We start from the raw sequence: 11,971 nt of genomic DNA, 5'->3' as shown, positions 1-11,971 counted from the left end.
TAGGCCTCTGTTTCTATTGTAATTTTCTTAGCAGTTTGGGCTTGGGCCCATGAATAGCTGCTGTTAGGGTTTCTTGTAATCCTATTTATATTTGCCTTGTAAACCGAGAGACTTGTAACGAGTGGCGGTGAGGTGAATATAGTACAGACAAGCTGGACGTAGCCTATATTGGGTGAACCAGGGTAAATCATCGTGTTAATCTCTCTACTCTTATCTCTTTTTCTGTTTTCTCGATTCTGTGTGATTGTCGATTTCCAACAATAAGATGAACGAGAATTTTCAAGAAAAAAAGCGTCACATTGTCGAGAAGATGAGAGGACCATGAGAAAATTCTTATATATTTGTTACTGATTTTTTATCATGTCAAAGATTAGTGCCATTCATAAATAAGAATGTGGGCCATCGGATATTGTTTCATTGATGACTTGTATATTTTCTTGGGGCTTAGATCAGATGGAACTAGATATATATGTTACAAATATATTTCATGCAAGGGGAGTTCCAAAATACTTTGACTTGGTCCTCTCGTATATTTGCAATAGCAACAGGGAATGATAGAAGATTCTTTTAATGGTTGAATACCAAAAAATCTTGTGACAGAGAAATACTATATAGATTCATAATCACTCTTGAGTATTTCATTTTTATTCTTTTGTATACTTGAGTTTTTATTAATGCCTTTGTTAATTGGTCAACTGCATGCGACAAACTTGAACTATCAAGCTATAAATATATTTTAAGAAAAGAGATCAGCCATAAATAAAGACTTGCCACGTTATGACCTATGAATGGAGAAGGAGGCAAGTCATTGGAATGCTAATATCATGAGCTATGCTTGGCCAGTACTTGAAAACTTCAATGGTGTAATTTGAAAATTATCAGAGTTAGCTAGTGACCAACAAAGATTTTTATGCCCAAAGATGGATAATGGTAGTACTTTTAACCAAGTTGGTTACCTTCAGCCAGATTCCATTGTATGAATGATATATAAATCTGATTCAGTAACAAAACTGAATGTAGTCATCAAGAAATTTCTGGAAGAAAGGACAATAAGGCATGATGATTTCAATTTACATCTTTAACCCTTTGCAAAGAAGTTGAATTACATGAAAAGACACGAGTCAAATTCATAGTAAACACTTCGCCTGGTTAAGTATCAGAAATAACTGCTTAATTAGAGAACCAGTATAGGAAAGGTGAGAAGGAAATCACAACTTCACCTCAAGTCCTTACTTGGACAAAAAGAATCAGATTCAAAATGCAACGCTTAGTAATCTTGCATTATTAAATCCAGTCAAAAGTCAAGGAGATGAATTCCATGCAGGGTCATAATCACTTTGCATGTTCTTATAATCTACTGACATGAGCTGCTTCAACTATTTGTTGGATAATCTGAGGTTTTCAGAGGCTTCCTAATCTGTTTTATTTTACAATTAATTATTCACTGTTAGTGCTTCTGTTGTATAGCTACCTTCTTGAAGAGTAAAATTTAGATTTTCTAGTGTCTTATAGATATTGACTAACCCAACGTGTGACTGATTTCCAGTGGCAAACGTATGAAATCTACCACTTACCTCAACCTGGCTCCAGCCACATTCTTTAACCAATCCTTTACCATCAATCAAATTTCTCATTATATGCGCCTCCTTCCACTTGCCCAAAGAGGTATACAAATTAGCCATTAATACATAACTTCCAGAACTTCCTGGATTAAGGTCTAATAAGTTAATAGCTGCAAGCTCTCCCAGCTCAACATTGCCATGGATCCTACAAGCACTAAGCAATGGAGCCCAAGCTTGAGCTTGTGCTTCTGGTGGCATCGCCTGAATTATATCTAAAGCTGAGTCAAGCTGGCCAACTCGACCGAGAAGGTCCACCAAACAAGTATAATGTTCTACTGTAGGAGATATTCCAAAATCCTTTTGCATACTTTTGAAGTACTTCAGTCCATCTTCTACCAACCCTGAATGGCTACAGGCCATCAAAATACTAGTATAAACAATGGCATCTGGAATTATCCCTTCTGCGATTGTCATTTTGTGAAAGAGGCTGATAGCCTCATTCCCCATCCCATGGATGGCATAACTATTTATCATGGAAGTCCAAACAGTTAAATCTTTATCTGTCACCCTTTCAAATACTTCTATTGCCTTCTTGATGCTTCCACATTTAGAGTACATGTGTATGAGAGACGTTTGGACTTGTTGGTCCGATGCCAATCCATTTAGAGAAACGTATTCTTCAATCTCTTGTCCCATGCTGAGTGATCCCAAATCAGCACAAGCTGATAAAACAGTTGCAAGGGTTGCTCCATTTGGTCTAATATCTGTGCTTACCATCCCTTTAAACAGATCCAATGCTTCCACAGGATGACCTGAATGAGCATATCCTGCAATCACTGATGTCCATGATAAAATGTTCTTTTCAATGATCAGATCAAATATCCTTCTAGCAGATGTAAGGTCACAACATTTTGCATACATAGTTATCAGCGAGTTTTCAATGGAATCCTCTCCATCACACCCACATTTGAGTATAAGAGAGTGAACAGATGAAGCTAGCAAAAGCTCTCCTTCTTGTATGCAACCAGAAATAAGATTTAGAAACACAACAAAGTCTATGCCAATACTTTGATGTTGCATTTGATTAAATAAATTAAATGTTTCCACAGCATGCCCAACTTTCACATAACCCCCAATAATAGTTGTCCAAGAAATTATTGACTTCTCATCCATGAAGTCAAAAACTTTCCTTGCTTCATCCATTTGGCTAAACTGGGCATACATACCCATCAGTGAGTTGGTCAAAGAAACCTCAAAATACACAAGCTCAAGTTTGATCAAGCAACAGTGTATTGACCTCCCCAGCCAAAGAAAGTTGAAAGAATCCAAGTTGGAACAACCTGACAAAATCGAAACATATGTGGACGAACTTGGTTCAAAACCAAGAAACTGCATTTCCTTCAAGAGGCTCAATGCCTGTTCCATCCAAGATCCACGAGAGTAAGCCGAAACCATGGCGTTCCACGAAACGACACTTCTCTGCGGCATTTCATCAAACACCTGGCGTGCAGATGCAACATGGGAGCATTTTGCGTACATGTCAACTAGACCAGTTTGAACAAAAGTGTCACCTTGGAACCCAAGTCTCAGAACATGCCCATGAAGCAATGTGCCATGTGGAATGGAAGCGAGGTTGGCACATGCCTTGAGGAGCAGAGGGTAGGTGAAGCTGTTTCCATGAACACCAGAGCGTGCCATGGAAGAGTATATCTTTAACGTTTCTGTGAAGAATCTATCATTGGTAGAGTCTCGAATCATCAAGTTCCATAGGTAAAGGGGCCTTTGGAAGTTGGCAAGGGATGAAGGACGCAATGGCATTTACTTACTCAGTTTCTGAGCATCGTTTTTACCTTTGTCTCTGTTGTTTGGTGCTATTATGGTTTTTGGTGCTCTTTTTATTATTATTATTTCATTGGGATAGGATATTGTGACAACTAAATAATGTTACTACCATATTTTAATCGTTGATTTTCGTCAATCAACGGTTATCATTTATTGCGAATTAATAATTAATTAATGAGTTTGATTTGAAAAATGATAACCGTTGATCGACGGAAATCAACGGTTAAGATGTGGTAATAACATTGGTAGTAACATTATTTGGTTGTCACAATATCCTATTCCTAATTTTATTACTTCACAACTAATTTGATTCGGGAGGATTAAGACATTTTATATTTTTAGTGCTTTTATGAAATTTAATTTTGAAGTTACAATTAATTTTTAAGTACATTTTTTAAAATAAATAATAAAAACATTGAAAATTGGTTTCAATGCTCATAATCAACGTAGTTAATGAAATAAGTGTTTTATATATTTTTTTTAAAGTTAAAAATTAAAATACAAAACAAAAAAAATTCAATTCTTTAAATTTGATTCTAATAAAAAAAAACAGTTATAATTTCTAAATTTTTTTTACAAAACAAGTCTTATCAAATAAGCATTTGTTTTGAAATTCATAAAACTGTTTTTCAAAATAGATTTCAAACCAGTTATTTTTCAAAGGAAAAAATATTTGTCTTTTTTAAGGACACTACTTATATTCTTTTACTTTCACAAAAAGGTGGAACCCACACCTTTATATTTTTTTGTCCACTCTCTTCTCTTTTATCTATTTCTTTCTTTCACTTAAAATGACGGAACTTTACATCCTTTAAAATGATACACACATCTTACTTTTTTTAAATATTATCCGTTACAATGTTGTGAGTTATCACAAGCATAAAAAAATGAAATTATTTATATTTATCACCAAACACGTGAATCAACGAGCTTTTTCCAACTTAACAAATGATCAGTGATCTTGAGTTATTGTTTGGTAATCAATGGCAGAAATTTAAAAAAATAAATTCATACTTAAATTAACTGGTACAAGGTTTTTCCAGTTTAACCAATGATTTAAAATTATTGTTCGAATAATCGACCAGAGAAATCTTAAAAAAAAAAAAAATATCCATATTTATTTTAGGAAAATAGTTGTATTATGTCACATAAGATAATTGTCTTATGTTGCACACTCATAGAATCTTGTGCCCATATTTTCTTTCCTTTTTTTATTTTTTTAAAAATTTTGGGCTCCACAATTTTGTTTCACTCACATAAAATACCTATCTTATGTGACATAAGATTAATAACTCAGGCAAATGCAAAATATGCTTTCGCTAAAATTATGTAAATCAAAGTGAAAAAGAATCACTAGAAGGAATAGATAAAAATGTCAAACTATATATAGTGCTTTGAAAGACTTTTATTGCATTACAATGGAAACCTCACGAGAAATATAACTTATTCATTTGTTTCTATATTTCCTGCTGACAAATAAATTTCCAGTTGATTTCTCTTTCCGTTTTTGGAACATTGAATTGTTGCCAATTGTTTTACCTCCTTTTCTGCCTCAAGAAATTAACAACTTAGATGGGAGACAGGACATACATCTTACAAGCATGTGAATCTAATTCAACAGAGATTTCTCCTGAAACTGATGATTGTGTTGAATGCTGTAAAGTTCAATACAGAGAGTCAAAACCATATGTATATTAAATGCTCTTTATGCTGTGCATTGTAAAGAACAAAATAAGTCAAGCTAAGTATCTCACCTCCCATAAATCTCTTGCATCAACCAAAGTTCCTGTTTCAAGGCCTATGTCAGACCAGGATGCAGTTACTGTTGCTTTGGATGAACTTCTATTCCATAAGATCACTGCTACTTTCTTATCACTGAGGGGACCTGCCCAAACCTGCACCATTTGCTTTCTTTCATTAAATTTTTTTTTTGAGAAATTTAACACCAATTGTTTTAACTTCAAGGGAATATTTGTTAGTATTTAGTACGGAGAAAAGAAGTATCATTTTTAAAAAATATAAGCTTGTGTCTTTATAGACGATTTATACAAAATCTGACCGGCAAGACTTTGTGTAAATCTAAAAAGTTATTTTTTTCTCTCTTCCTAGTCACATTGTTAATGTGTAAAGTGGAAGAAAAAAAAACTTTTCAGAATTACACAAAATTTTATTGATCAAATTTTATGTAAGTCATTAAAAGGACACAACTTGTATTCTTTTAAACGATATCTATTGAACCCATTTAGTATATTTCTTTTTATGTGAATTTTAGGGATAGTTGAGTATTGTGCGGACTACAATAGTGTTATTACAAAATTATAATAATTGAAAGGATAAGATTTAATATGATTAATTCAGAATATATCAGTATACAACACTTGGAATTTTCCCTAAACCCAAGAACACTTGCACACGCTCTTATTATTTATCATACAATCGATTTTCTCGTTTCTTTCTCACCAACAGCTCACTCACTTAAACACAACAGTATGGTATCTCGAGGAAACGATCAATTTGGTTGTTTCAGTTAATATCAACACTAATGAAGTCATTCAATTTACCGTTATTTCCGTTAATAATTGAGTCAATTAATTTTTTATTAAAGTACGTAATTGATTTCTTAATTAATGAAATCTAATGCCAATTATATTTTGGCTTAGGATATCACTCTAGCTAATCAATTTCCCGTTATTTCCGTTAATAACAGAGTGAATCAATCTACCATTATCAATAATAATGTAGTCGTTCAATTTATAATAGCGGATTCAATCAATTTTTCATTAAAGTAACAGAATCTAATCCCCATTAACTTTTGGCTTCTAACACTAACAACTTTGTCATGGTAAGATAAGACAATTGCACTTGAAAACTAGATTGGTGCCAGGATCATAGTTTTGTAGTTATATGAAACCATGGGGTAGCGTTATAAGAGAAGATGTTGAGAACCTTATCTAAAGTTTTACTGAAAACGAGACACTAACACAAGAAAACAAAAAAGTGGAAAGGAAATTACCTCCAAATCATTATTACTTTTCACCTTCTTTCCTTGAACTCCTAGTTTGTCTGCAATACCACAAGGTTAGTTGTTTTAAAAGCATGTTCTTTTAAAGAAAGATAAGAGGGTTTTTTATTCTGTTCATACCTTGGTTTACTGCTATAACTTCTGAATTGCTTAGCAGTTCCTTTGTGGAGGCATCAAGTGCTCGAATGTCACAACCAATCAATAAAGGAGCCTATATTATATATATACAAAACAAAAGTTAATATACAAAATACATTTTCCTTCAAAGACATTATCATGATACATGGCATTGTCTATGCAACAAGTATTAAAATATTTGTTTCAAGTTACCTTAGCTAATGCCCATATGCTGAAATGGGCACGATATTCTTCTGTTGTCATGCCTCCATTTCCAACTTCTAGCATATCAGGATCTGTACACCAAAAACTGAGAACTTGAGCTCTGATTTCTTCATTAGGATATAATAAATAGAAATTATGCATGTACATAACTATTTGTTCATTTATTTCGGAGAAAGAATTAGTTATTTTAAGTATTCAATAATCTGAGAATGATATCATGATAACTATATACGTCCAAGAGAACTAGTAAATGGTGAGGATGATTACCATTCCATCCTCCAGGTCCAGCATAAGAAGCCCATTTATCATTTTGATCTGCACGAGATGTCATACTGTGGAGAAAGTCTCATAAATTTCACATGAGGAAAATGAAGAAATGAAACAGAATAATTCAAGTATAAGAAAATGAATTCCTAAGAAGTACAAGATAATGAAATTCCTCAAATTAGATTCATGATATTTTGACAGAGAAAATAAATAAATGTATATCATATCATTCATGGTCACCTATTCCACTTATCTTCTATATCTCCTGTTGTTCTCCAACTATTTCCCACACTTTTGGCCCAAGTTGCTGGGTCTTCTGATCCCCTGTGTGAAAGAAAGCGATTAATCATAAAAGAAAAAGAAAATAAAAGAAGAAGAAGCAATCTCTGGCATCTTAGAGGAATAGAGTCACTGAAATGCTAATTATACTTTATTTTAGCAACATTACTTTCCTAATAGACTTGGTGAAGTTTATCTGCATAGGTATACTCCTTCATGTATGAGAAACATGATGACAAATTCAACTCACCATTCACACAAAGAGTAGAAGATTGGTCTTCCAGAGTTTAATAAAGCTTCACTCATTGGTGGGTACCTGTGTTACAAAACTTATGAATTCTTGGACTGTAGAAGCATGTAGTTTATTTGTATGCATCTGAATGCCATAAATACCTTTCTTTAGGGTCTAGATCATTGTTGTTACAATTATCATACTTCAAGTAATCAACTCCCTAAAGTAACATTGAAAGTAGATGTAAATTAAAATCTCATAGGATATAAGTTGATTTAAATGCAAAATGACTTTCAAGTGAATGCATGTTACCCAGGAAGCAAATGTTTTTGCATCTTGGTCTTCATGTCCTAAAGATCCAGGCATAGTTTTGCTACATGTTTGATTTCTGCAGAGAAATTAATTGTTAGAGATAAAAAAAATGGTTGAATAATCAAGGATATACGTACTAAAGATCAAAGTTAAAGTTTTAAGATGTGATACCCAGCATCAGAATAGATCCCCAACATTAAACCTTTGTTATGAACATAATCAGCTAAAGCCTTAATTCCTGAAGGGAATGTTGAAGGTTTAGCAACCAAATAGCCCTGCCACCATTTTGAATTTGTCAAATGTAATTATCATGGAAACTGGATATTATAATCTTGAAATCGTAAACAAGAACCATGCTACTGTGCCATTTTAAACACTATTGGACACTTTTAGTTTTTGTTATGGATCTCGGAAAGGCCCATGCCAGCAAGAAGCCCAACCAGTACAAGTCCAAAGGTAAATTCTATAAATAGGAGCTAAAGACACAGGTATGATTGATCTCTCTAACCCTAATTCATTCAAACACGACAGTGCACACACACTCCCTTCTGGCTAAAGCCATCATATAGTGTGTAGTGATTTGTTGTCCCCAAGATACCTAATTCATAAGTATCTAGAGAGAAAACTACAGATCCAATATCAAACACCCGACTTACGGTCGGACACATCTGCACAAGGCAGAACAGTTTTTTGTTGAAATAGACTCTTTAGGTTTTTCTTTAAAACAAATAAAGAAACAAGTATAAATAGAAGAGAAAAAAAAAACTCTGATAACTTCAAGGTTGCATTTGAAGGTTTGCAGTGATAAAAGAGCAATAAATTGTTTTTCTTTCGTTTTTATAATTATTTTCTCGTTTATATTATATAGAAAGTTTGTTTCTTTGCTTAGTATTGTTAGCCATATATGTTGGGGAATTTTAGTATAAGTAGTGAATTTTCGTATTGATTAGAAATAGACTAAGTGGGAATTATTTAATTGGAAGGACTTATTAACCTAAAACCTTAAAAAAAAATTGTTGAAATATGATTTTGAACTCTCCTTAAAAAGAAGTCAATGTTGAACTTTAGAATTTAATTACTTTCAATGTCACTTTTAGCACTCTTTTTCTCATTTTTTCGCTAGTTTTAAAAACCTCTATTGAAAACCTTATTAAAACTATAGTGACTTTTTTATAATTTTAAATTACAAGGACCTATTCATACATCCGTATATTTTTAACCTAATTTAAATATTATGTTACTACTCAAAATAAATAAATAAATATCCAACTACTTGAGAGGAAAAAAATAAACAGCTATAAAAGATGCTTTTACCAAAAAAAAAAAAAAAATAGGATAAAGGAATATTCATTTTATTTTAAGGTTGGGAAACTACAACTTTAGTGAAAAACTATAGTATGATTATGTACAAACAAGAGATTCCTTAGATTTGAACCAATTTTGTAATTATTATGAGTAAAAATTTTACGAAATAAATCAACACGGCTAGCATAATTTTTTTTATTACATTCAATAACACAAAATAATATTATTACCTGTGAGTCTCTGTTAAGCTCTCCCCAGCAATCATCTAAAAATTTATAGAAAAGTAATATATTACTATTTATTTCATTGTGAATAAATATGCATTATAGTTGTAGTATTAATAATAATAATAAAACAAAATGTTGTCCTACCTATATTAATATATTGATAACCTAGAGCAGCAAGGCCCGTTGACACCATAGCATCAGCTATAACAATGAAGTCATGTAAGACAAACATATATTATCTAAAATATGTCTCCAATTCTATATAAAAAATTCGACGAATTCCGAATTCATAAAGTGATAGATAAGCTACCTGTTTCTCTAATCAAGTCTTCGTTAATGTGACAGCCAAAATGATTCCAGCTATTCCACCTGATTTTTATCATTTAACAATTGGTCACTAAATATTTACTTTCATATATTTGCAAGAAATTCATAACTAATTTTTTGAAAAATGGATATTAGTTCGAATAACATTTTTGTTAAAAAAAAAAAAAAAAAAAGCTTACAAGTCAAAAATGTTAATTTCAATACTAAGGATTTATAAAGTCAAATTTTTATAGGCAAGAAGTTTGGGCTTCCATCACAAGTTAAAACCAAACATATTTCTATATTAATTTCAAAGCCTTTCATATTAATATATGGATGAGACTAATCTTACACCCTAAATTATTTTACTTAAGAATCGAACCACAAACCTTTCAGCTCAAATGTAATAAACATTATTAATAAAATTCAACCTAAAAATGTGAAGATAAGGTTACATAGAAAGTATATGTAGTAAAGCCTATCCCAATCATAAGAAGTGATTGAAAGATCACTAGAAAACTCAATTATGAGCTATTAATAGATATCCGTTGCTACCATAAGTTGAAAGGTTCGTGCATTAGCAGTAATGTTAATTATTGTACATATAAGTTATTGACTGGCAAATGCAATAAATAACGATGGAACAAGAACCAACCAAGGATTGTTTTATTGCCTATAAGTGGCAATTAGGTAAATAATATTAAGCAATAGCTCTTAGCTAGCATGCACCTAATATTCAGTGTCAATTGTTGCAATAAAGTCCTCAAGAGTCGTTATCTTACCAATATGTCAGTGAACTCCAACCAAGTAACGAAAAATCCAGAAAATAAGAATAATAATTGCCGCTTAATCAATTACAAGACAAATTCCACCACCAAGAACCTGCCATGAAATTTCTCACCTCATCTTGTGCCACTCATAACTAAGCAAATTGGACTTGACGGTGCCACCTATGAGGATAAATTGTTTATTGATTTCTGTAAACAAATCCGACCAGGATTTGACACATTATTATTGTTTATTATTCTATTATAATTCTTTACGAGAAATTATACTCTTATGTCACATGAAATTTATTTCTCATTTTACACTCATATAAAAAGACGTTTCTTTCTTTTTTTTCTTTTTTCTTTTTTTAAAAATTAGTAGGCCCCACTTCATTTATCTCACAACATAAAATAACTTCTCTCATATTACACGAGAGAAGTAAACCGCTTTATTTATATGCATTATTTTTTATAGATTATAAAGTAAATTCTATCATTTCAGATACCCTTTTGATTGCTGTAGAGATCCTTCTCAATTTCCCCCACCATCTCCAAAATATTGAGGATGCAATTGCAGATTACAGAGCAATTTGAATTGAAGATATGTGTAAGGAAAAAAAGGTGATTACTAATTATACTAGAGACCATTTGAGATTATATATATACTGCATCGATTAGAAATTGCTTGAAATGATATATCAGTGTATATCAGATGCAAAAATAGCATATCACTCATCAATTCAAGAAGTATTTCAACTATTTGAGTAAGTTAAATGCAAAAGAGGGAAAAGGGTAATGAAGAAGAGAGAAAAAAAAATGAAAGTTTAATGAGAAAAAAGAAGTTTACCCCATGGGGGGTGTCTGGCCAAGTCCATTTTCAAGGAGGTTTCTCCTAACCTGTTCTTTGGACATGAAGACTCCTTTGGTTCTGTTCAACAATAAACGAGCAGATGAATAACTTGCATTATTCAAGAGCACAAGGAGGCACAAGGCAACCCCTATTGTCATGGAAAACCTGCAGCTCCAACTTGAGGATGAATATTGAAGTGCCATTGATAGTTCTATAAATATATAAATAAATGTTATATATATATGTGGGAAATATTGAAGCTGCTAGCTAATCAATGAACTTTTGAAACAGAACAGTAATCATGAAAAGCAAAAATAGCAAGAAGCTATGTGAACTATGAAAGACATAAGAGGATCACTCCCATCAATGAGAAATCTAGGTAGAGTGTGTTGCAATTTATAGAGCATTCTGTGGAATTGTGGTTTGGTTTGTGTTGTTCCAATGGACCAGCTTGTACGCACTAAACAATTGTTTATCACTCTACCCGACACTTTTACGTTACTTTATTTTCTTCTATTAAATTATACTCGTACAAGTTTTTTTTCACTGAACTCTCATAAACTTTCATATAACTTAATAATATGATTATTAAGTAATAAAAATTTTAAAAATATATTTACCCATCTGTATCTTTACGGGACTTTATTTTTAGGCTAAC

At 32.2% G+C, this 11,971-nt stretch overlaps 2 protein-coding genes across 3 annotated transcripts; both read right to left on the bottom strand.

Annotated features, from left to right (window-relative positions):
- Positions 1-1,332: 1,332 nt before the first annotated feature.
- On the bottom strand, positions 1,333-3,380 carry LOC133289111 (pentatricopeptide repeat-containing protein At4g35130, chloroplastic-like). The gene has a single exon (XM_061486984.1). It carries the CDS (start codon positions 3,378-3,380, stop codon positions 1,434-1,436), a length of 1,947 nt encoding a protein of 648 aa, XP_061342968.1. The 3' UTR covers positions 1,333-1,433.
- Positions 3,381-4,746: 1,366 nt separating this feature from the next.
- On the bottom strand, positions 4,747-11,805 carry LOC133289090 (alpha-galactosidase-like). 2 transcript variants are annotated; one of them, XM_061486954.1, is made up of 15 exons: positions 11,311-11,805; positions 9,701-9,759; positions 9,535-9,591; positions 9,394-9,428; positions 8,030-8,133; positions 7,859-7,934; positions 7,708-7,766; positions 7,565-7,630; positions 7,276-7,359; positions 7,036-7,100; positions 6,757-6,839; positions 6,547-6,637; positions 6,418-6,467; positions 5,159-5,299; positions 4,747-5,059 (listed from the first exon to the last, which is right to left on the bottom strand). In XM_061486954.1, exons 1-15 carry the CDS (start codon positions 11,514-11,516, stop codon positions 4,973-4,975), a joined length of 1,263 nt encoding a protein of 420 aa, XP_061342938.1. In that variant the 5' UTR covers positions 11,517-11,805; the 3' UTR covers positions 4,747-4,972. The 2 variants fall into 2 exon arrangements, with proteins under 2 accessions (XP_061342938.1, XP_061342939.1); XM_061486955.1 differs by having other exon boundaries at positions 4,748-5,059; positions 11,361-11,487.
- Positions 11,806-11,971: the final 166 nt, after the last annotated feature.

The sequence above is a fragment of the Gastrolobium bilobum genome, unplaced genomic scaffold (assembly GCF_033153095.1).
Source record: "Gastrolobium bilobum isolate Gb01-03AN ecotype WA unplaced genomic scaffold, APGP_CSIRO_Gbil_v1 utg4504, whole genome shotgun sequence".
Lineage (NCBI taxonomy): Eukaryota > Viridiplantae > Streptophyta > Magnoliopsida > Fabales > Fabaceae > Gastrolobium > Gastrolobium bilobum.
The sequence above is the reverse complement of the archived record's forward strand: the minus strand, read 5'-3'. Positions and strand labels throughout refer to the sequence as shown.